Source organism: Falco naumanni, chromosome 1 (assembly GCF_017639655.2).
Source record: "Falco naumanni isolate bFalNau1 chromosome 1, bFalNau1.pat, whole genome shotgun sequence".
NCBI classification, from domain to species: Eukaryota; Metazoa; Chordata; class Aves; order Falconiformes; family Falconidae; genus Falco; species Falco naumanni.
In genome coordinates, this window is record NC_054054.1 from 49,306,471 (window position 1) to 49,331,573 (window position 25,103).

The following is a 25,103-nucleotide window of genomic DNA, read 5'->3' on the forward strand; positions in this document are numbered from 1 at the left end:
AGAAATGAATTGTTACAGAAAATGTTTAATAGTCATAAATATTTAAATATTTAATATGTGCTGGTGAGAACTGTTACTTTAGAAGAAGTCATCCCAGAGATATGCTCAAACATAACAGATGCTTCAAGTCAAAGATCAACTTCTGAGTATTTTCAAGTGTTTATTATATAAAGAACTATCTTAACAGGCCAGGGACATTTTTAACATATGCTAGAAGGCTGAAAAAATAGCTGTTCTCCTAGTGGGCATGTCGGCAATGAATACTAGACTGAGGAAGCCAAAGGGAAATAGGGAAGATGGCAAAAAATTTCACAGAAGATTTACAGTGAGTCCCTATTGGGGAACTTTCCAGGGATGAGGGGTAAACCATTCCCGTTCATCTGACCTGGAATAAATGTTACAAGGCTGCCACCATATGGCAGTCAGCCTTTTTTTTTTTTTTTTTTTTTTCCTAAAGAAGTCAACAGAAAATAATACTGCTGGTCAGGCTTGTTCCATTTCTTCTGGAAATCAGTAGTAAAAATGTCACAACCTACAACCATCAAATAGTAAAAGCTTGTCTTTTCCTCACCTGTGCCTTGTGAAATCATGTTTGGCCTCACAAATATATGGGTAAATATTTACAGATCAGGCTGATAGTGTGTAAATGACCCTATATTTTAAGCCATGTTAAATAAGTGTATAAATAATAATATATATATATACACACACATGCATTTATATATATAAACGTGTGATTTATTACATATTTAATACATACGTGCATACATATACACACATATATACGATCTAAATAAATCAGGGTTTTTTACTTGTTTAAAGAAAATACTTGCATAGTTCCACATGTGGAAACCGTACTGATATGCTTACCCTGCAAAAACTATATTACCTTCTCATCAGGTGTAGGGGAGAACATTTTTTCTTCCATAGGATGCCTTGAATAGTCATAAGGATAGGTCACAACCAGCTCACCCCCATGGAGGCTGGCAGAGAGTACGAACGGGATAGACCTCAACCACTTCATGACTGCTTTTGTCTCAGGAGCCACCTGAAATCCAGGAGAAAATGAAAAGCTGTGAAAGTCATGCAGCTCTGAAGGGATTTGATCCTGGGCAGGATGAAGCTCAGTGGAGAAGAGAGTGTGTCATAAAAAAGAATGCTGAAGCTCTTTGGCTCTTCCATCCCAAAGGTTAGTGGAGGAAGAGTGTCAGTTTGCTCCAGGGAACAAATGAGACACACTGTTCACTGTGGAAAAACTGAAAAAAAAAAAAAAAAAAAAAAAAAAAAAGGAAAATTTGACAGAAGAATAACTTTATTACAGTGACATTTCAGCAGTTCAAAGTGATGATGTTAGTATTTTAGGCTTGAAAAATTGTGGCATTGTACCACTACTCACAAACCAAACTCCTTATCTAATTTCATTTCTGAATCAGCAGAATTGACTTTGGATAGATAAGCTGGAATATGGGGATCAATTTGAAATTCTCAGCACTGGCTGGAAATACACTGTCTCATTTGCTATCCTTTGGTCTAGGTTTATATGCAAATAAATGAAAACTAATGTATATAAAACACAATGACTGCAGTTTACCTGCACTGAACGGTTGCAGTAAGTCATAGAATTTGCCTTTCTGACAATCAGCGCTCAGTAACAGTGGCCAAAGGAGTAGGCACCGGACTCCCGAGGATGCTCAGGCACCCATCTCCCCCTGCAATGCAGGAGGCTCCTTCATCCCCTTTGCTAAGGAGTAATTTCACGGACCTGTTCCGGAGTTAGTCAATTCTTAGTGGTAACAGTGTCATCTGGTGGCCGCTCCCTGCAAGCCCAGACGCACGCCAGTGCCCTTGGAGGAGGTGAGGGTCTTTTGCTTGTAGTTTGTGAAGCTTCCAGAGGAAACGTGGGTGAGGGCAGAGGCTGCTAACCTGCGCTTTGCTTTGCATGGGTGCAGATCTACAGTTTTTTAAAAATGAGCCAGATCTGTTATGGTGGACTTAGTCCAGCATCTATATAGGGCTGCTAAATTGCATATCACCCCTTGCTTTAATTCCATCAGCCATTAGCAAATCAGCCAGCCAGGATCCCAGAGTGGCTAATGACTAGTAACAATGAATTAAGTCAGCAATGTGCAGGGAAAAAAAAACAAAAACCAAACCCACGAAAAATGTCAAACACAAAAACGCCAATCAAACAAAAAAATGAACAAACAAAAACTCTAGAGACCTATACGTTAGAGTTGCAATACTAGTAATTCCTGTTTTCTTTGGATCAGTCCCTGTTCTGCTATTGGTAAATCCTAGCTTTGGGGATGAGTGAGTAACACAAACATAGGTATGGAACAGAGAAAAGCACTGTGAAGCAAAGGTGCATCATGGATGTATTACAGCTCCCAGCAATGAGGTAGAAAGCAAAGTGTCTCAGGAAAAAGCCATGTCTAAATACAGTTTTACCTGGAATGATTTAAGAAGGTATCACCCTGCCCATCCCTGACCTAGGCAGAAGGCTAAAGTCCTTCATATGCCATAGTTATTAACTGAGTCCTCCTAGTTTTCAGGTTTCCTTAAATTGCTATTCTATAGCTGTTGAGCCTCCAGCCACTGCCACTGTGCTATTTGAAAAGGCTGTACCTTGTACTTGGGAAGAAATAGAAACCTGAGTTTCCCACTGCTGTAAGGTGAGTCATTAAATCAGTAGTTTGTGGTGAGCATATAGACACAAGTCAGATTGTGCCACTTGTCCTCAGAAGAAACAGGCTAGGTCCATTTTATATGTCAGCCTAGTGGCAGCCTCCAAATCTTTGTGTCACAAACCATTCAACCTTGGTACTATAAAACAGCAACTTAAGTGTAGGATGAGATGTAACAGGTAAAGTCTGACCAGCCCGGGAACACACAGAATGCACTTTGTGCACCAAAAACCTAACCAAGGTTTTCTGTGTAATTTGGAAAATAGTGCAGATTAGACACGAAGTTTCCAAGAAGTGCATGACCTGAAAATAATTTTTAACAAGGCAGATAAAGGGCACTCCAAAGGGAAAGGACAAATGCTCTGCACTCTTACATACCCACTCACCCAACACAGAGGTGGGAGAAGAAAACAGCCCACCAAGCTTCACGACAAAGAATCTGACAGTGTCCAAAGAATGGTACCAGCAGCAGTCAGTATTTGCTTTTCTGTCTTTGTGCAGTGCCCTGGGATGGTCTGATAAATATCTTTATCCCAAGAGAATTTGGGACTGAATCAGCCACTCTCACCTGAACGCTGAGAGTGCTTTGTTCATCCTTCGAGCCCACCTCTTCTGAAGAGAAGACCCCTGGTGGCTTATAAGGGGCTGCAAGTGGCACTGTCTGCCCCATGAATCCCTGTTTGGGGGTTCACGGGATGGCTGAGGACCTGTCACCAAGCCTGCACCTCCCAAGCTCCATAACACCAGCACTCGCCAGGAGGATGCTGTCCCAAAATTTCAGCAGCTCCCTGCCCCACCTGCAGCTGTCCCAGCTTGTACTGCCCAGCCAGAGAGGGCATCCCTGATGCCAGAATCAGCCCTGCTGTCAAACAGCAGTTTTGGCCTTGGTAAGATCTTTATGCTGCTTCTGCAATTCAGTGGGCAAGGGTCAAATGCACAGTTTTATTTAGAGAGCTCCTAAATTCAGTCCTTCCCCCTGATTAGGCAGCTTGCTTACTAGATACCTGCAGAAGCCACAAGACACGGCTGTGTCACAGAGCCGATGTCTTATTGAAGCGAATGTTGTGGAAAATCAGGAGTTTCAATGTCACTATTTTTAACCTAATAGCATTTCAGTGACATTAGCATTACAGTGATTAAGGCTTTGAAATGTGTACATCCTGGTTCAGCTCCACTGGATGATAGCAGATGCTATCTGTGTCACACTGGCCTTTGACTATTCATAGACTTTTCCTTTAATGTGGGTTTTGATTTATTTATTTTTTTTACCAGGGCTCTTGCTTTTTAATCAGAGATCAATTTTAAAGTATCCACCTCACAGGAACAATTTGGGGCACAATCAGAAAACAGCTGAAATATTTTTGCATAAGTACAGGAACGGTCACAACCCTTGTAAACCTGAGTCTCATTTCTGTCAATTACACTGCAATTAGTCACTGTCTCCATGGCTTTCAAAGACTTCTTTTTATCCTTTTAGAAGCAACCAGACTCATTTTCCTAAAGACTATGCCAGCCTCCACTGGCACAGACTTCTAAATTCTGTTTGAATCAAGCCAATTTGACTTCAGTTCAGATGAAACCTGAGGTCTCTCAGCCCGAGCCCTCAGACCACTTATTACAATAATTCAAAACAGTGGGGAAGAAAATGCACTGTACAGCAAGGGTTACAGGGAGACAGGAGCTCTCCTGAGTTTATGGGATTGGCTGGGATCTCACTTTTCCTTTTTTGATCTTTATATAATGCCCTGCAATAGTCAGATGATTACTTTAATAAGGCAGGTCGTACACATCATTAAGTAAATGAAAGACGAGGGGCTGGTGTTGAAACATCCAATCTAATGTTTTTGCATGCACAAAGCCAACTACTGTAAAAGCCATGGGTTCATCTGCCTGACAAAATTGAAGCTCATTATGGGATAGCTGATTTGGCTGTCCTATGATACCACTGGCAGAGGAGAGGGATGCGAGGCTTGAGACCACATACTGCCAGGTTTCTGAACCATGTGAAACTGCAGTCAGCAAGGAGATTTTGTGGTGTCATCCAGGTCAGAGGCAAATTGGTTCTCTCATTTGTTCTATAAAGCATATGGATTTGGAGATGCTTGGGGTGTTGCTTAGGTCAGGACCCACTTGGGTGTCAGAAGAGCATCCAGAGGTTCCCTGAGGTTTGGTGCTCTGAGGAATGAATCATTGGGTCACTGCCTTATTTTGTCTTCAAAAACAAGAAAACACTTGAAGGAGAAGAGATTTATTTATAACTCCAGGTCTGCAGCCGCTGAGGCAGAGCTCAGACAGAGGGTGGTTGTGTGCCAATGCTTCCTGGTCCCTTGTCTGTGGTGACAGACACCCTGGAGTGACCCTGCAGCTGGGGCAGTGGTGGCCACAGCAGTGGGGATAACTGTGGGACAAATGTTAGGCTGACTCCATCCAGCCCTCTACAAACCACTATGATGTTACACACCCAAGAAAGCTGAATACATTGTTGTAAAAATGACATCTGCAAGTGGCTGCCTACCACTGACCATCCCAAAGACCATCAGAAAGACCATGGCAGAAGCAGGGCTGGGGGAGGGAGTGGGGAGGTTAAAGCCAGAAAATCCAGAGGATTGCAGGCACTCTGGGCTGCATGGCTTGCACCAGGCACTGGCACAAAGAGGGGTCGAAGCCATGTTTGTCCTTCCTCAGTGGTGCCTGAGCCTTCAGCCTTCAACCCTGCACCTCTGGATGGAGAGTAAGAGTGAGCACGTGGCTGGGAGGAGATCTCCATCCTTTCCTTTATACCCCAAAGCCTGCTGCACAGCCACTACATACAGTCCGAAAGGTCAAAAGCAGCTTTCCTGGATACCTCCATGGAAAACCAAAGGCATTTTTGATGACTTTTAGGCATACCAGCAATCCTGTAGCCTGTCTACACATAGCTCAGGGAATGATACAGCCCATGAAAGAGCTCCCAGGAGACTGCCATCCTCACTACTGATTTTGCAAAGGGCCAGGAAAGGAAGGACTCTGCCTGGTAAGTGAGATGTTGCAGACACAATTTGACTCATCAGCTGTATCTTTGTGGACACGCTGGTGGCAGTGCTTGGTGGCTGGGCTATACAACCTTGGTAAGAACTGAAGTAAGTGTCTGTGAGTTCATGTTCCTAAGACAGGGAACATCTCCCTGTAAGCATTTCCCCAAGGAAAGCACATACATTGATGAGGGTCAAAAAGCCTGACAGGTAACAGACCTGCAGTTGCGTGGAATGACCAGCCTTGACAAAACTGAGAGCAGGACAGCGCCCAGCCACGGTCAACCCACCACAGGGGTGAATCAAAACTATTATCTCTCTAGGCTTTTCTCCTAAAATCTTTTTTTTTTCCCTCAGCTGTTTTCATTTAACCTCAGGCTCTGCTCCACACACCCTCAACCCTTCTTTCCTATCTGAGGCTCTGTACTCTACTTGCATTTACCAGCTCACAGTTGTCTGTCGTTATTCAGTCAGAAAATGGAAACTGTTAAGTTTATGACCTTATACTCAGGTAGATATCTAGCAGAATGAGCTGGGATCTGTACGATTATATCCATAAACCAGAAAAAAACTTCTTGAGCTTAGTTATGTCAAAATCCAAGTGTTTAATACAGCCTGCATTACTGAGCTTCCTGCAGCCTTGCATCTTCAGAGGTACATTATCCTGAGGAAGTGAGGGGCTTCTATCCAGATTTCCCTACTTTGAATTTGGGTACCAAAACACTGGGGCAGCATCAGAGATACCTTTGGGATTTAGACCTAGCCTTGTAATAGATCACCTGCAGCAGAGTAGAGAACTGAAATATGGTTTCTCAAATCTGCTAATACACCAGCTGCTGAAATGACTGTTGCTAGCAATAAAATCTGAATTAGGATAAAGTGAGTTTAAAAGCAGAGCTCCCAGTATCAGAACTACTGATTTGCTTCCTGTGTTTCTTCTTTCAAGGGGAACTAAGTTCCATCATGAGTTGCTAGTGTCGGGCTTCTGGGCTGCCAGTGACACAGGTAGAACTGAGCTTTGCATTGCTGTACATCACATAACATGCAGCTTAGTGATGATGAGTGTGAGGCCCTGCGGTGCTGCCTCCATCCTGCTGCCCGTGACTGGAAGCAGCAGCAACACTCCCTTCCAGCACCACTGCAGCTTGACAGGCTGTTTCTATTGCTCCAACTGGTTACAGTCATTTATCAACATCCTTTTTGTGGAAGCTGATGCCACACAACTTCACATGAAGCCTTTGTATGTTTTCTAAGGCAGTGCAATGAGAGCCAAATTCATAAAGTCTTTAACTAATGATGAAACATTACACACTTGTGACCCCCTCCTAACAGTCATTATTCTTTATCTAAAATAGCAAAATCCAAATTATCCACAAATTTTCCCAATGATCTGTGACACCTGCCTCTTTGGCCAGACCTGCACCATCATTTTTCATGCCAATTCTGAGCCTGTCCAGTTTAGTCCTACTTGCAAAGTCTGATTACCAGAGAATAACTTCAGAACAAGCAATCTCAGCTTCTTAAATTCCTGAGTTTCTATGTAGTACATGTGATTATAAAATCTGTAATTCATACCTTACCCCACCAGTAGGATTGTGGAATGGGGATGTGGTCAAGGCGGGCCCCACGAATCCCAGCTCTTCTGTAAGCCTCAGATGTCAAATCAGGGAAATTTCTGTTCAGGTCCAAGTTCTGAGCTGTCTGTCGTCCTATGACCCATCCATTGTAACCAGCTCCCTAATTTGTAACATAGAAGCCAGCCTCAGAATAACTTTCTGTTTCAAAATATCACTTTGTGGAAATGATTTAAAATGCCATTTTAATCAAAGGGAAGTTTTAGAATAAGTAAATTGAAAATGTCTATACTGTTAAAGAGCCACACTTACTAATCATTTTATATTCCCATGAACACTAACACACTAACCAGCATGCAGGAAGCATTTCATTCACCAGTGATGTGACTCATGAGAGGAATGCAGCAGCTTCTTACTCAGCATGGAGCAGGATGCAGAGTGGGTTAGAGGAGGAGAAAAAGAAAATATAGCTGACATTCCCAGACAGGATCAGGCAGATTGCAATAACGCCAGACTCATACAACTCATACAACAGAGAGAACTCACCGCATGAGCAATGCAGATAAAGAAAGGTCCTATTTTCATGCTAATGGTGCTATCGGTAAAAGTGAGGTGAAAAGAAGAAGAATGTCAGGTAAAATATAATAGAAGTTTTGCTTTCACAAATCTCCTTCAGACACCAGCTGATCTCTGAAAACTGCTATAGATTAGGAAAGGGTGACAGTACAGAAAAAACATTTTATTATACCTGCTCTTCTCAAAGAAGAAGAACATCTATTCCACAGTATTAAACCACATTTCCTTATAAAATAATTTAACAGTCATTACAGTGACTCAGTGGGCATTTTGTTCTAGAACTGATAGCAGAGAGTGCTAAATGTGTGAAAAAGTAACACAGTCATTCCTTCGTCATTGCATGCAGGCAGCAAAAATGACAAACGTGGCTCTGATTTCCTCTTGGCTCTGTCCACATCATCTTTGGAAAGCAACCTACCACCAAAACAGCCTGGGATTCTGGCTGCTGATTATTAATACTCCCTCCCATATGTGACATTCCCCTCCCAGTTTGTCCTTTAGCTTGGGGGATTTTAGAAACATGAAGCCCTGAACATTTCCTTATAAAAAGTCTTTTACCTCTTCTGCAGCCAGTTCATACCCATCAGGGTTGAGTGAAGGTAGGAGATGAATTCTGGTATTATTAATCAAGGTCTGGATGCGAGGGTTCCCAAGAAGATACTCCGAACACAGATACTGTGCGAGGTATATTAGCAGCTCTTTCCCCACAACTTCATTTCCATGCATATTGCCAATGTACTTAAATTCTGGCTTAACTGCGAAATGTGAAGTAATGAGATGCTTTAATTTGATTATACTTGGATGGCTTCCAAAAGCAGCATAACCCAAATACCTTACTGATGAGTCAGAAAGTTTTATTTACACTAATTTAATGCATATGTTCCTGTAAATAGCACACCAATTCCAGATTAATTTCCCTCCCTTACAAGTCAGTTCAGCATCAATTTAAATAGTGCAAAATAAAGTATGTCCATACTCTCAGGATCCCACATCATAAGAAGCAATCATTGCTCTGATTTTGGGGGACTTATTAATTGTGAACAAAGACTGCTGTGAACAAAAGTGTCAGGCCACGGCTGGGAAGGAATAAAATACATCCCTGGCAATCTCACTTACCTTGGGTGGCTTCAATGCTTTATGTTGCCACAGATCCTAGAAACGACCTGCAGATGTGCAATATATTGTCTCTCTATTTGGAACAGAAATTAGGTCGTGCATAAAAAATGGCTTTCAGGCTAAATAGCCTTGGAATAAGACTATTAGAAACGTAAAACTTCACAATTCCCCACAGTTATTCTCTCAGTTTCCACCCTTTCTTAGAGACTAATGGAAAGTAGAAAAAAGATGCACTTTGGAGGCACCCTTTCCTGTCTATCGTTTCATCTTCCTCTTCGAACCTGGCCAGCCTCGAGCACTAAATGCTGGAGGAAGGCTGGCACAGACCTATTATGCAGTTTGCTCAGGCAGGCAAAATCTCCACCTCTAGAGCTATTTCCACTTTCTTTTGTGCTGTCCGGAGCAGCATGAAGCAACAGATTTAGAAGGAAATGCTAGGTAATATGTTAAACTACCATCTTTATCATGCCATATCACAGTTTTAATTTAAAAGCCTGATTCGTAGGCTTTGTGTTTTCCTGGCAAATGGAACTATCAGCTTAAAAAGACACCTGCAAGTTCTTTTCTTTACACAAGAGAGGAGGGATAATAGGCCAGGAAATAGTAATGTAGGTCTTTGCTCTGTTCAAGACATCTCCTGTGACCTTGAGCAAGTTTAAAGGCACCTCAAAATACCTCTACATCATGCAAGGCAGCGCAGCTGAGAGTTAAGCAAAGCTAACACCAGTCTTCACTGTCTGCTGTGTGGTGTGCTGCATGGGAGACAGAGAAGACACAGTAGCTTGACCTGAGATAATAATATCATTGAAGTATTAAATCAGATGTAGTTCAGTTCTGCTGCACTGCTGAGGCTGTTCTGATGCTGGAACTAGTCTGATGAGAAGCAGCCTGAAGTTCTTGGTATGCAGCAGTGGCCATAGCAGTCCACCTGAGTTAGTCAGGTACTGTATTTGAGCTGGGAGCTGGTAACTGGAAAATAACACCTAATCCTCCCCAAGGAAATGATCTGGATTTTGAAGAATGTACAACATTTAAAAATCTGGCCCTTGCTGTCTCAGTGATGAATCTACAAAATAGAGATCAGCACTGTTCCCCTTTGCAGAACAGTTGTGAGGATTCATATCCTAAAGATATTCAGGCATTCTGATATCACAAATTCCTGGTATCATTCACCTGTTATACTGACAGGTATTACACTGGCCTGAAACTCTGTTCAGTATTGTTTTCTGTGCTGCATTGCCTATTTTTGATGTCAATGTCCTTCTGTATCCGAGGCCTTCTCACATGTACATATTTTAGGATGTGAAAGACTATGTTTAGTCTAGGGACAGGCATTACTTGTAGGAAGCATGTAGCACTTGATAAATAAAGCTTTTTATTAGTAATAAATAAAAGGAGACCGAGGAAGTGGTAGATGATGGAGAGGACAGGTCAGTAACAGAAAACTATCCCAACTTCTCTGTACACTGGACACATATAAATAATAGCCATATCACTGCAACCAAGCACATGGTCATACATCTAGGGACAAGGAATGTCAACCATGGTCGTAAGTGGAGGTCATAAAGGTAGAAAATTGCAATTGGACTATAATTGCTACAGTGAACCATCGGCTATTGCTGTAATTCAGGAACACAAAGGAGGAGAAATGGTTTTGAATCAATGCTTTTAACAGTTTAAGTGATATCCCATTAAAAGGACCTGTTTTCACTTGGATAATCTGGACTTCCCTCAAGCAACTTGATCAACACTGATATAACTCACGCAGTTCATGGTGTCCAGGCTTGGTTGAAAACTCAATCACAAAAAGATCCTTTCCTTCAAAACTGCGACCTATGCTGTAAGTTGTTGCAATATGGGAGCACTTAGAAGCAGTCTTCTTTAATGTGCTCACCATTTGGGAATAAGAATGGTGTTTGAACTGAATAAAAGTTGCTGGCAAATCTGAAGGCAAATCTTCCTCCACATCTACTTCCCCTGCAAAGAAAAATTGTAACACAGTGTTTAAAACCATGATGCTCAGAGGATTGTATGAACGCCTGCACTTTTCTGCAAAATAACTTTTTCAGTAGTAGAATTATAGAAAATACAGCTGCAATCAAAATTTAAAACTATCTAGTACATCCTATACTGTTTATTGTGGCATATTTTCTTTGCAAAATCATACTAATGCTTAGGCACAGTGACAAATATTTTTTTGCAGCCTCCAGTTATAATCTGGCCTTTGGAATACTTAGCACATTATAGTCACAAAATGTACAGATCTTTCCCTTTGAATCTGGTGGAGCAAATTCATTTTTTAAGAGGTTCAGTTGTCTTCAGCTATCTGGATCTTCTTCATCCAAACAAAAATCCATGACAACCATTAATGAGATTATTTTAATGAGGTGTTAAGCTTGTCAAGCAGTCATGAATTTATGATTGCATTACTATTTCAGTTTTTAAATAAAATATTTGAAATATACAGACAGCTATTACACAGAGCAGGGCTTATCTAAACGCACTTTGGCAGTCTAAACATCTAGCTCTGAGCTGCCTGTCTTGATGCTCTTTGTATATGAGAGAGAGAAACAGATGCTTTTTGAGCACAGTTTAATTAAGTGTTTAAAATAGGTGGAACAAGATGAATCACAGTTTACAGGTGTCTAAAAAGATGACAAGCTGAGATGACAAGCAGAGAGGTTTTGTGCCATAGACTTGTCAAGCTGAGTGAGGTGAGACCCTTCCCATCTAGACAAGTAAGCTGCATCAGCAGGGCTTGCTTCCTTACCTCGCAGCTTTGCCAGCGGGTCAAAACATCCCTCTTCTTCTCCAGCAAAAAAGCGGTCGCAGTCTAAGAAGTACGGCCAAGCCATGTCTATTGCATCAAAGGCAGGGAGGCAATTTTTTTTCAGATTTTCACAGACATGCCTGCAGGGCTTTATAACTTTGTCCTTTTCGCACTGTGGGGCCAGCACTGAGCAGCCCAAGAGCCTCAGGTCCGGATTGCATTCTCCCTGGAGCAAGTTGTGCAGCACACTGATGAGGATGTACTCAGAGCTGTACTCAATCACTTCTCGAGACTTCTGATCCAGAAAATTAGGATACATCATTTGAGTATAGGCAACATCAGTACAAGAACTTAAAGCAATGTCCACACATTTTGCTATGAAAAGAAGATAAACATATGAAAAATAACTTGCTTCACTGGCACTCTGAATAGTTGAAAGACAACATAACAAAGAACACATTAGATGAACTTAGGTTTTTGTTCACAGATAGACTAGAGGCAGTTTGCAATACTCTTAAAGGAATTTGATGTCTAAAACCACTTATAGAAAGATAATGGAAAGTATGCTTGGTCTGGAGATTGACTGCAAACAGTTTGATGCAAGTAGATGACATTCAGAATTCAAACGGTATATAACAATTTGATGGAGCATCAGAAGTTACCTCATTAATAAGCATTGTTCCTAAACCAAGATTTATTTTGTTAATTCAATACCTGAACAGCAATGAAAGGACACATCCCTGCTCAGAAAACACTGGAGTATATTTACAAATATCTTGGAAACCACCAATATTAATAAAATCTGGTTTCCAAAGGAAAGGCTGTCTCATACTTATAAAATCATAGAATGGTTTGGGTTGGCAGGGACCTTCAATATCATCTAGTTCAAACCTCCCTGCCATGGGCAGGGACACCTTCCACTAGACCAAGTTGCTCTAAGCCACATCCAGCCTGGCCCCGAACACTTCCAGGGATGGGGCATCCACAGCTTCTCTGAGCAACCTCTTCCAGTGTCTCACCAGCCTCAGGGAAGAGTGTCTTCCTTATATTTGATCTAAATCTACTCTCTTTCAGCTTAAAGCCATTCTCCCTTGTCCTATCACTACATGCCCTTGTAGTCCTTCTCCAGCTTTCTTATATGCCTCCTGTAGGTACGGGAAGGCTGCTGTAAGATCTGCCCAGAGTTCTCCAGGCTGAACAACCTTTCACAGCCTGTATTCATAGGAGAGGTGCTCCAGCCCTCTGATCATCTTTGTGGCCTTCCTCTGGGCTCACTCAAACAGATCCGTGTCTTTTTATGTTGGGGGCCCCAAGGCTGAACGCACTACTACAAGTAGGGTCTCACGAGGGTGGGGTAGAGGGGGAGAATTACCTCCTTTGACCTGCTGGCTACACTTCTTTTGATGCAGCCCAGGATATGGTTGGTTTTCTGGGCTACAAGTGCATGTTTCTGGGCCATGTTGAGCTTTTTGTCAACCAACACCCCCAAGTACTTCTCCTTGGGGTTGTTCTCAATCCATTCTCCACCCAGCCTGTATTTGTGTTTGGGATTACCCCGACCCATATGTAGGACCTTGCACTTGGCCTTGCTGAACTTCATGAGGTTTGCATGGGCCCACCTCTCAAGCCTGTCAAGGTCCCCCTGGATGGCATGCCTTCCTTCCAGCATGTTGACTGCACCACATGGCTTGGTGTCGTCAGCAGACTCGCTGAGGGTGCACTCAATCCCACTGTCCATATCACTGACAAAGATGTTGAACAGCACTAGTCCCAGTACAGACCCCTGAGAAATGCCACTCGTCACTGGTCTTCACGTGGACATTGAGCCGTTGACCGTAATTCTTTGAGTGCAACCATACCGATCGGCAACGAGGCCAATGCCTTATCCACTGAGTTGTCCATCTGTCAAATCCATGTCTCCAGCTTAATCTCCAATTAAATCTTATCTGATTTAAATTAACATTACAGTTTGATCTTATTAAACACCAGAGAATCCATAAGAGAGAAAAAAACCTTGAGGTGTGAATTTGCTGGTGTCTAACATAGGAAAAACTCAGATTCTGAATAAAGTGTGGTTTTGATATCACTATCTTCCCTGTCCTTACCTTTTGTTATGGATTCACTGATGAGGTGAGAGATCATACAGATCTCTATTTTCTGTAATGGGGAAGGCATTAGTAAGGTATCTCTCTTCTTTGCTTGGCCCCATAAAATTTGTAAGACTTAATATGTCTGAATGCAGCTCCTCTGTAAAGTTTGGTTGAAATTGCCCAAAGAGATCAAAAGTTATTCTGGGACTTGACTCTCAGGCAAGCAGGCCCATAAATGTCCTTACATGTATATTCTCACAAACCTAATACCTTTTAAGAAATCGGGTTAAGAGGTCTTAGGAAGGATAAATGTTGGTAATACCTTCAACCCACTCAGAGGTGAAGAGTAGTAATAGATTAATAGAGAGATGTCTTTTCATAAGATTACCAGCTATTACAGTAATGGGCCTATGTTTGAGCCTCCTTCTCTTGCTAATATCTCTGGCTGGCAGCAAATAGCATTGTCACAGCAGCAAAATGCTACCTTGTGTGAGAGATCATCTCTCGAGGAATAAGACCTAGTATAGCATCTACATTAGAAAACTTATTAGGAAATAGTAAAGGAATACTTAAGGTTTTGAGACTCTCCAAGGACAGCGAGCAAAGTCACATCGTACCTTTCTGTATGGTTTGGCATTGACCTGCAAATAAAGAGGAAAAAAAAAAAGCATTATGGGGGTATCTTTGGTACCTTCCTCATGTTAGGAATTGTCCAGTTTGGTAACCCCACAAAGGCTGCTGCAGCTCTATGTCCTGAGGTCCACAGGGGACACGCACTTATTCCCAACAGTCACATATTACATATATTTACTCAACGAGAAAACACAGTACAGGCAAACACAACTAGCACCAAAAGCATCATCCCATTCCCCTTTCTGACTAATCAGGATGAAAGACCACTGATGGAACAGAAGTACAGGTGGATTCCTCCAGTAGCTCAGCTTAGACATACTCAAACCCCAATAGCCAGGCTCAGTTTACCCAGTAGGTGGTACCTGGATCCACTGATCTCCCAGTTGTCTCATGCACTGACACATATGCTGGTCTCACTGGTAGCTGGCCCATACCTAGAGCACGGTATGCTTGGTAGCCAAGCCCCAGGCACCATGGTCTTCCCAATAGCTGGCTTGGACCTCCTGGTTCCTCCAGTAGCCATGTCTGAGACCCTCCTGACTCTTCACTATCCAGCCCAGGATCACAGCTGCTCAAATACCCAGCTCCCAACCTTTTGTCCTGTCCAGTGTGGTGTTTGCTAGCAACTGCACACACTGACATACAGGCACAAGGCACATGCACTCTGGTCCCTCTGGGTTTTGCACCCCAGACACAGAAACCCCTCTAACCCATGGTCTTACACCAGACCATATGGGGCTCTTGTGGAGCCCCATACACCCCCACCCACACACACAAAAGAAAAGAGACCCTCACCCTAGCAAACAGTCAGAAATGGAGTTTAAAAAGAAGACAGGACAGACTTCAAGGATCCTGTGCAGGGCATGGCCAGACAAGCATATTGACCAGCCAGTTTTTGATCCAGTTTAAAAAGGGAGGCGGTCTTGACAATATATCTGAAGTGTGGTTGTGTAAGAAAGCAGGCTTATCTTTGAAAAAAACATGGAGCTCCCCAGCCCTGACAACCTGACAATATTTCTAGGCATGCTTAAAAACTGTAAGTTAGGTGCCTAGGAAATTTCACTAATGAAAATGTAAGTCTTTAATAATCTGGTTTAGTCCAAAAGTCCATGTGAGTCCTTCTGAACATAACCAAGATGCCTCATGGATCTTCCCCTAACAAATCTGTGTCCCACATAATGGTGTGCCTACCTTCCTTGTAAAGCAATTAAAATTTTGACGGATGTGAAGGGATGTATTTCTTCCCCATCCTACTTCATTCTATCCCTAGCAACTGCATTTTATAATCCTTTTAATAAAAACTTCAAACTAATTATTTCCCTCCCCAGCTACTCTCATGGGAAAGCTTTTCCAAAAGTTCACTCCTTTAATGGCTAGAAATTGCCTTTTAATTTCCTCCCTAAAAGTGTTCGTGGCCAGCTGATATCCGTGCATTGTTGTGCCAGCATTGTCCTTTAGCTTAAATAGCAATCTGCACTTTCTGGTGCATGCCTTCTCCGTGTGTTTGCAGAGAGCAATCAGATCCCCTCAGCTTTCTGTTTACTAGGTCAAATAAAGAAGCTCTCTTGGCTTTGAAAGAACATGGTTTGATCACCCAGGAGGGGCCTCTTTTGGTCCTGTAGCCAATGATTCTATATTGCCCTTCTCCAATACTGGCAAGTAAAGAAAAATATTGCTATCAAGGTATCAGAGCTGTTTCACCAGTGCCTCATAGCAGCTAAGCCACTATGTGCATGCTTTTTAAACACCAACAGGTCTGCTTTCCTTGTGATGTATTGGGGATCTAGCTATGTTGCTATTTCTTCTAACTCTCGCTGTGGGGACAGGCATTTAGCTTCTTGCTTAGTGAATTGAGTATTTGTCCTCGTAAGAACAAATTCATTACGTTTTCTTTTTCCTACTAAAGAAAGTTTAAAGTTCTATTCCCAGCCTATTTGTCTAAATGAAATCATCTGCACATCTGTTGCTAACGAGTTGATCATTCTTTAGCCAAAATAAAATCATTATAACGAGAAAAAAAAATAACCCGGGAATTTTATCTTGGAGGAAGACATTTAATTGGAAATTAGTCTGGTTCTGTATTATGGATTGTCATTGATCCACATTACCTGATAAAATAAATGAGGGATCAGAGCTAGCAGAAAGAGTCCATCTCCAACACCAGCAAGTTCTGGTAAGCAGCAAGCTGGAAAAAAAAATCATATCCATACAAACTCCTTTCCTGGCTTGGTACATTATGCTGATAGCAATAAACAATACCTGGTTCATCAACAGTGTCTTCTGTTACAGGATTTCAGTGTTTCCCTTCGCTAGGTACAATCCCCTCAGTTAGTTAGTTGTTAAGGTCAAGGTATTTCTAAAAAAGCTTCATCTCAGCCAGATACTGTGTGAAGTTTTACATCTGGGCATAATCAAGGAATAACGTTTTGTACCATACTAGCTGGGAAAGAGAAAGGAGTGATCTCTTCTTAGTAAGAGCTCTAGTAATTAATCCTGTTAATAAAATTGGATGTCACTACCTCCCTGAATCTGGATAGTCTTATATCATAATGCTATCACACCCACAACAACTTGTGAGGCTATCCATGGACAGAAGTCTATAGAGCGAGCCGATTGTTCCATACAGGGAGGAAAACTTGATGTGGATGGGACTGCCTTGAGTCCAGCCACGTCCCAATGAGCAGAGTGACACTATCTCTGGTTATCACCAGGGTCATTAGCAATGAATCCCCTTCAGTACCTTGAAGGGTGGATAAGAAATATTTGACTGTTTTGTTTTTTTTTTTTTTTTTTCTTCTCAGCCGAAAATTACTGTATTGTAGCTATTATTTTAGACTAGAGGGTTGTGTGTGCTGCATGCAGTTCTTCATGGGTGCATTTGTGGAGTATGAATGGTCTTTCTACAACTGCTCCCATATCCTCAAAGGTAAGAGGCATTTCCCCTCTGCTGATGAGCTACTAACATCCTTTTTGTGTCTCTCTGACATGCACTGCTCAAATAATGAAGCTGAGGCACACACAGTCTCCCCAGACCACTATTACTGTGCAGGAGTGCTAGAGCCATCAGTCAGTTTGATACGTGGCACAAATTTGTTCTCAACGGTGTCTCAGTATTCTGCTTATTCAGCTGGAGCAAAAAGGTATTCTGGCAACTTGCTGAAACAAGCAGACAAAACCAAAGGGAAAATGTAGCAGGCGCAGTCTGGGCTTGGGGCTGCTGCTTCCCCCTGCTCTGGCTCTCCAAGCAGCAGCAGTTTTGCTGCACTTAGCAGAACCCTCTTTCGGCCCAGCTGGCCAGAAGGAGTCAGGAAGAAATGGATAGCTGATGGAACAGACATGCAAAATTTTGCTAAGTCATATGCTGTAGCTGGGCTCACAAGAGGGCTGGATCATTTTGTGAGCAGGAGTAAATGCTAGCACTGGAGAGGTAAAGGCAGTTCTGGTTTCAGACTGTCTGCTACCTGGCTTTTACATTTTGTTATTTTTACCATACTTACAGGAAGGGGCGATCTATTAAGGGCCATGACTATTACTCATTAACAAAGATGCTGACTGAAGAGGATAGATTCATTTTTTAGGTGAGTAACCCAAACCCAGGTAAGCCTTTCCCACGTTGTTCATCTCACTATGTGATAAGCAGGGATCATTTTTCAACACAGGATAAAGCTTTTCTACTACTTTTGGTGCAGGATGCCCCTCACAAATGCAGTTACCAAGACTCACTAATTGGCTAGAAGCAAAACAAACTCCTTCCTCCTGGGTCCTAAACCTAGTTCTAAGCCTAAACATAGAACTAAGCCTCACATTTTTGCAGCATACTGTACTGTTTTCTCTCTGTCTCTCTCTGCCAAAGACATCTGTGCAATTTCTTCTGCTGTCAGAGGCCAGCTCTGCCCAAACTGTAACACTTCTCCCCACCACAGCCCCGTGCAAACTGCCATATGATCCATACATCAGCCACAGCTCTTCTTGTGAGCAAGCAAGAGTGAAACAGCTTGAGCTTTCATGTTATCAGGAGTTAATATACGTAAAAGCAAGAGAGAAAAGGTCTGCTTTTCTTGCTTTATAGTGAGTCTTAAATGTGTATGTGTGCAGATGTGGTGTTTGGACTTTTCCTATGTTTTGTAATGCCAATGCCTGCATATGTTTTGAAGGGTGCGGCTCTACGAGGGCCAAAGATAATTCTCCAGTATGTGTACTTATATAAGTAAGTGTGGATGCACGTAGCTGGGCCAGAGCCTGCCTGCCTGGAGACCAGGCAGCAGGCAACCCTCTGAGGCCAGATCCCAAGCTGCAGCTGCACTCTCCATTCCTGGAGCCCTGCACTCACGGGTCTGGGTCTCTGCACACAGAAATAACTGGCAAATCCCTGTCCCCACCCATCATAGCCTGCTTTGTCAAAGCTCTGGCAATGCTAGAAGAGTTCAGCCACTCCCTTTCTCTTTTTCAGAAAAGAAATGACAGGGAGTTTCTCAGGTCTCCAAATTAACTTGGCAGGCTTCAGTTGCTGCTTCTTCTGTGCTTGAAAGAGCCCAGACCTCTTCCATTTTTTGAGAGGAGGCTTCCCTGGGCTCAGAGGAAGACAGTGCCACCTCCTCTCACAGTCCCATCTGTGGACAGGTTGGTACAGAGAGACCTTTTTCTTCCTGACACAGAACAACCTTTTTTATGTTTATTTTTGTACTCTAGCTATTCCACCAAAGCTACAAAAGTCCTTTCAGTAGCACAGCTTCTATTTAAGATCATGGATAAAATAACTTATTGAAGAGGAGAAAAGCCATTTCAAGCTTTCTGAGCGCTCTCTATAATACACGCTCCTGGTTTTAATTTGCAAAGGCAAGCTTGAAAACCTACAATGCAGCACATACATATTTTACTGCCAAGCTTACATTTCCCCCCCCCGATGATTCAGCACTGAAAGAGGCAAGCTGCTGTGATTAACCCTAACCCGGACAATAGAGCTCAACAGCTACTTCCAGTGCCACGACTTGGCTGCTTGCCTTTTTGAGAACAAAGCCAATAGGAGACTTACGTGCTTGAGGATATGGAATAAGCCCAAGGGCCAGTCTTACATTCAAAATATCTAAATCATTCAGTAAGGCTTACACAATCCCATTGTTATGACTGACAGATCGAACAAGATTAGATAATTTATCTTGTACAGACCAGCACACCCCCTACCAGCTTTCAGGGTTTCTTACAATACAATTTTAAATTGGAAGACATATGTATTCATTTTAGACTGTTTATAGTCAAGACCTCCACTTCTCCAAACAAAACATTCCAGTTTCTGATCAAATTAGTATTACTCTCCTTGCAGTTCTACACAGTTCACCAAGTCAAGTCTTTGCAACTATAACCTGCCTTGTAACACTAAAGAGACAAAACTTAATATCAGCAGTAATACAAAACACTGCTGGGATGCACCATTTTACAAAACATTGCAACAGCACCTGCAAATGTCAAAGCGCAGCCTGCCTCCAGAGCAAGCTCTAGCTACAGCATGAGGACAAGAGCAGGACAAGCTCTGTTACAGAATACTGTAATGGATCAGAACCTCCAGGAGCAGTGAGGTAAGGGGACTAGTGGCAAAGGAATGAGGCACCCGGGTAGCTTGGCTAGGGGGAAAATGGTCAGGCAGAAAGTCCAGGAGAGAAGACAGCTACATGTCTAAGGCACACATGCAGGAGCAGAATTGGAGAAGATTCCCCAGCCACAGAGAAGGAATTCCAGGAAAACTGGAGGAGAGAGGAGCGATTGCCAAAAGCAACTCACGTGGTTAACTCCTTTTTCTGGGTACATCAAAGCTTTTGTGAGTAGAGGACTGAATTCCTGTTACTAATCTTCCACTCCAGCAACTGCTGTAACTGCCCCAGGGCAGCAATTTGTTTGCAAGGGGGCAGAAGCAGTACGCAGCAGCCTGACGTGCAGGCAGTGAGACAAGACCTGTTTTAGCCCTGCTCCCTCACATGAAGAAGCCTGAAAGCACCTGAAAGAGATTAATGCCTAATCTGCCTTCAATTTGCAAGCAAGATCACAGCAGGAAGACACAAGCCAGTGTTCATTATTAATCACCCTTCTTTCTAACCCACCTGCTGCCTGGCATTCGGTTGAACACCCATTTTTACTGAATTACTGAATGTATTCCCACAGCAATGACACTGCAGTTGGCTCTTTCAGGACTGTTTCTCTCACAGAACTGGTCTGGGGCCTGCAAGAAGGTGCTGAAGCTTTGCCATGGGTGACGGGTGTTCATGCAACCTGTGGATCACAGGTCAAAATCTGTGTGGGTACACACCAGGACCTGTGACTCAGCAACAGCTCAAAGCCAGCCTCAGTGGTTACCAGTAATTCTCCCTTGTTTCTAATTGTCCAGATGAAACCTGAACAAGGCTGCAGTTGTAGGAACCTGAAAGAACTGATGAAGAGCATTTCTGTCTGCCTGTCTGTCCCCACTGCCTGTCTCTGTGCCTCTAGTGACAGGATCCCTGGTGTCACCCCAGCTGTGTCTCTGGCCAACAGGTGCTGATCCAGGGAGTCCTCCCACCTGAAAATCCTGAACAGAAGCATAATTCCCAAAACAAACACTAAATGTCCTTTCTTTACCTCAGCTGAGATCTTTTCCAAGTTGTGAGGGAAAAATTACGAATTGGGAAAACAAAACACAACAAAGACAATGACAACAAAATGGCCCAGCAGTTGCCAAATTGGCTGAAGACTTGCTGGGCTGCATGTGTGCCTGGGCTGATGCCGAACATGTGTTCGCTGTGCACCAAGATGATCTGGAGACATATAGAGACCATCTCTTAGCGTCTGGTCAGTGAAGAGAAATCAGTTCAGATCTGGGGGATGCTGGTGTTAACACAACAGCTGGGGTGAGAAGGTGGAATAGGTCAGGAAATCTCTATAACTATCATCTAAAGGATCCTTTTTTTTTTATCAGGATGACTGCAGAAGGGTGAAAAAACTTAATAAACTGGTAATCTGGAACTGTGATGCCTCCATAGCTTTATTTTGTGACCTTATACTCTCTACAGCTCAGTTCTCACGGTCTAAGGATGTAGCACTCTCTAACTGCTTTGGCCAACAGCTTACCACAGAGTCAGAAGCTTTAAGTAAGTTCAACTCTGTTGAATGGCATAGGACAGAGGAGCATGTCTGAAAAACTGAGGTTTTTTCTCTTTGGTGTTACAAGACTTTCAAAACTTTTGCCAAAATATGATCCCATCCTCATTAAACACAGTCTATGCAGCCCCCTAGCATAACTGTCTTTTCATTAGTATAGATGTATGAGAACTTATGTAATTAATTTCACATCTGGTTCTTCCGTAGGTAGTTGAGTTTTAGCCAAATATGGTATTTTTATGTTACAAAAGATTGACAGTTAATTCAATGGCCTTAGCTTAAATCCATGGCTTAATCTCATAACGTCTCTTGGATAAGGGTGTCCTGTTATAACCCTGTAAAAACTGACATAGTGCCAAGTAAATCAATGGAGTTACAACAGGATAAACAAAGGGATTGAATTTTCAGTTTTATTTCTGCAATGGGCAGAAAACCCCCAAGTCCTTAAACTCCATTGATCTGTGACAGCTGCGTCCGACTTGAAGGTGATCTTGTCCAAACCAAGATTCAGCAGCCACAAAAGCCCAGCAAAGAGACCAGGGTGTGGCCCACCAGCCTCAAACACCATGTTCACAACATAATGGGTGACTTCTGCATGGTACCTCCATGCCCAGCCCCCCTCAAACAATGGCACCTGTGGCATTCATCCAACATTTGGTCCAGGCTTGAGGAGGGGATGGCTCTCATGTGGCATGGGCAGCCCAAATGGGACCACGGTAGCTATCAGCCAGCCAGCACCCCCAAACAGCTACTGAGTGTGTGAAGGGAAAGGCAATATCTAGAAATGTTAGAAGGGGATCAACCATTAGTATTACTAACTCTTGCTAAAACCCTTGCTGTGCCTTAGGGCAGTGGGGGTTTTGATCAGGTTTTGACTTCTATGTTTTTACACACCCACACCTTAAAAATGTCTGAACAAGTATTCAGAAAAAAACTTTGCCTTCAGATTAAAGTAATACACAACATATTTCAGCAGTAAAAGGATATACCTGTGTATTGTATTTTCAATATAAATTTATTTTCCCCAGATAAGTGGCTGCGTTTGATCCCATTTCCCATGTTAGAAGTAGCTGAACAAAAGTATTGTTAAAATAGTAATTGTGTAAAAATACTAGAGTTGGTGGAGGGAATCCAGAGGAGCTCTCATGACTCGGTGATGACAACTGAGTTTACGAGAGCTGGAGTTTCTCATCTTGTGGGAGTGCATGGAGCAGACACGAGCTCTGCATTTTTTTGTTTTGACAAGACTTGGGCACATCCATCTTGGGTGCAGCAGGCGAGGTTCCTACAGCCTGGGCTTTCCCACACGAGGCAGCACAGTACTGCGGCTGTGCTCCATGTCCGCGCCTGCCCGTGCCAGCCCCAGTGGGATGAGGGGTCCAGCTGCAGCACTAGCCCTGGGGGAGAGGAGCAGACCCCAGCCCACCGCCAGCTCACTCAGCGCAGTCACATGCATGAGAGCAGCAGTAACTGCAGAGCTCTGCCTGTGTGTGTGCATGCAGACATGGGTTTCACTGGGAAACAAGCATTAGAAATGTCCACAGGAGGTGAACCAATATGCTCAGGTCCCACAAAGCTGAGGTCAGCTCGTGGAAGGAAGAGCTTTTCCCTTTCTCTCGGCAAAACCCATGGCACACAACAGAGTTGGGGATGTCAGAAAAGGAGAGGGAAAAGGTATGGCATCTATATGTAAAGCCACTTTTTCTGTCAGTCTGACTTTCCAGAAGACAGTCTTACTCAATGCTATAGCTCCTTACTCAATGCCATAGCTCAGAGAGGAGCCAGTGCCACCAAACCTGCGCTGGGCTCCGGAAGAAAGACATTACCTGTCTCCTCCCTCCCCAGCTCTCTTTCTTGTACCTCTCCGCTCCCTCCCGTCTCCAGTGGCTAAACTCGGAGACCCTCAGGATGGGGCAACGCCTGGCTCGGAGCAGAGCTACCCGGGATAACGGGAAACACCCAGGTGCTTGGGAGAGAGGCGGCCCGCAGGTGGCGAGTGCCAGTCAGTGCCAAGCCGGGCGCAGCGCGCCAGCTGCTCCCCACCTCCACAGCTCCGGATCAAACCTCGCCCCGCAGCCGTGACACCTGGCAGGCTATGCCGTGAGCCCGAAACACCCTTTGGTGCTTGGGCAGGGAGCCGGGGGTCCTAAAGGCCCTGCCCCCCCTCCTTGCGCCGCAGCCCCGGGCCGGCCGCGCTCGCCGGGAGCCCACACGGTGGCACCACAGACGGCGGCGCCGCTCCCGGCGCATCGCGGCAGCGCCCGGGGCCGGCGCTCCGGTGCTCCCCCCCGCCAGCTCACCCTGTCAGCCCCGGGGGTTCGCACACCCACCTGAGCCCTGGCGTACCCCTGCCCCAGAAGTCCCCAAGAAAGCGCTGTCTGAACATGAGTGGTGGGGAAGGGGTTTATCGCTGCTATTTTGCAGCCGCAGTCTGACCCCTGGTAGCATCTCAGTGGTAGACCTGGCCCCAGCTGCAAGGGAAGTCAGCTGCTTTCAGTATTTCAAGGCATGTGACTTCAGCCTGCTTCTACTTTGTTTTTATTTTGGTTGTCAGTGATGGTAAAGTGCTGCCTTTAACTAATTACTGCTGGAATACATCAGTCAGCAGCAAAGACATGCACAACAGATAAAACAGGGACCACCTGTGCTATTAGCTCTGAAGGCTGGCCACCTTTCAGGTGAAAAGTGCTAAGCTGTACTTTTCTCACCCGAACTAGAGGCTGAGGCCAGTAAAACTCACCAGGGTCTGGAAGTGCTGCCTCACAACAGGGCAATGTAGCATCTTATCACTGGGGCTTAGTGTGTGGCTTAGTGGCCCCTGCAGGGATGCAGGACACAGCTGGGGAAAAGGGTTCTGCCCTCTCAGTGCCATGGTTCCCAACTGCTGCTCAGAAAGCTCTTCACACAGTGTGTGATGCCTGTGCCATATTGTGGGGCTGGATGACACTAATCATTTCCTTATTTTTCTAAACAGAAGAGCACAAAGCATTTTTTAAGGATCTTGGTGTTGTAAACCATGTTTCAATTTGGTTTCTTATTAAAAAAAAAACCAAAATGAGTCACAGTAGAGCAAATATCACCAAGAAGACCAGGCAGCCTGCAAAAAACAGCTCCAGCCTTGCTGGGAGTCAATGGCACTGGACCCTGCTGCCCTTCTCTCCCGGAGGAGCAGCTCCAGGCTGGTCTCCTTCTGCAGGACATGGTGGGTCTGGCCACTGAGACCCGCCAGGATCTGCCCAAGGGACCCCAAAATAGGGGAGAAATTCCTGTTGCTACAGTTGAAGACACAAGCTACTGCCCTGGATGTTGAGACCAGACCCCTGCAAGGCCTGTTGGTGAACACTTGTAGCACCGCAACCCCATTTCTTTTCATGTGGCTGACATGACTTTTTCTCCCATTTAGAAAAGAAAGACCCTTGAGAAATCTGGCAGGTGTCTCAGTGGCAAAGCTGCTACTTTATTCCCCCATCCAACATCCCTCCAGTATGAAATGTGCCCCTTCCTCACATTGCACACCATGCAGC

The 25,103-nt window shown here is 43.9% G+C and overlaps 1 protein-coding gene across 1 annotated transcript in view; it reads right to left on the bottom strand.

The window, feature by feature from the left end:
- CPZ (carboxypeptidase Z) overlaps nt 1–25,103 on the bottom strand; it is a 40,994-nt gene that overhangs the window by 14,184 nt on the left and 1,707 nt on the right. Inside the window, exons 2-7 of the mRNA XM_040593154.1 lie at nt 14,439–14,462; nt 11,732–12,106; nt 10,726–10,938; nt 8,404–8,600; nt 7,271–7,432; nt 890–1,048 (exon numbers count right to left, since the gene is read on the bottom strand). Of these exons, the coding sequence (XP_040449088.1) occupies nt 890–1,048; nt 7,271–7,432; nt 8,404–8,600; nt 10,726–10,938; nt 11,732–12,106; nt 14,439–14,462 (1,130 nt within the window). The remainder of the gene's footprint in view (nt 1–889; nt 1,049–7,270; nt 7,433–8,403; nt 8,601–10,725; nt 10,939–11,731; nt 12,107–14,438; nt 14,463–25,103) is intronic.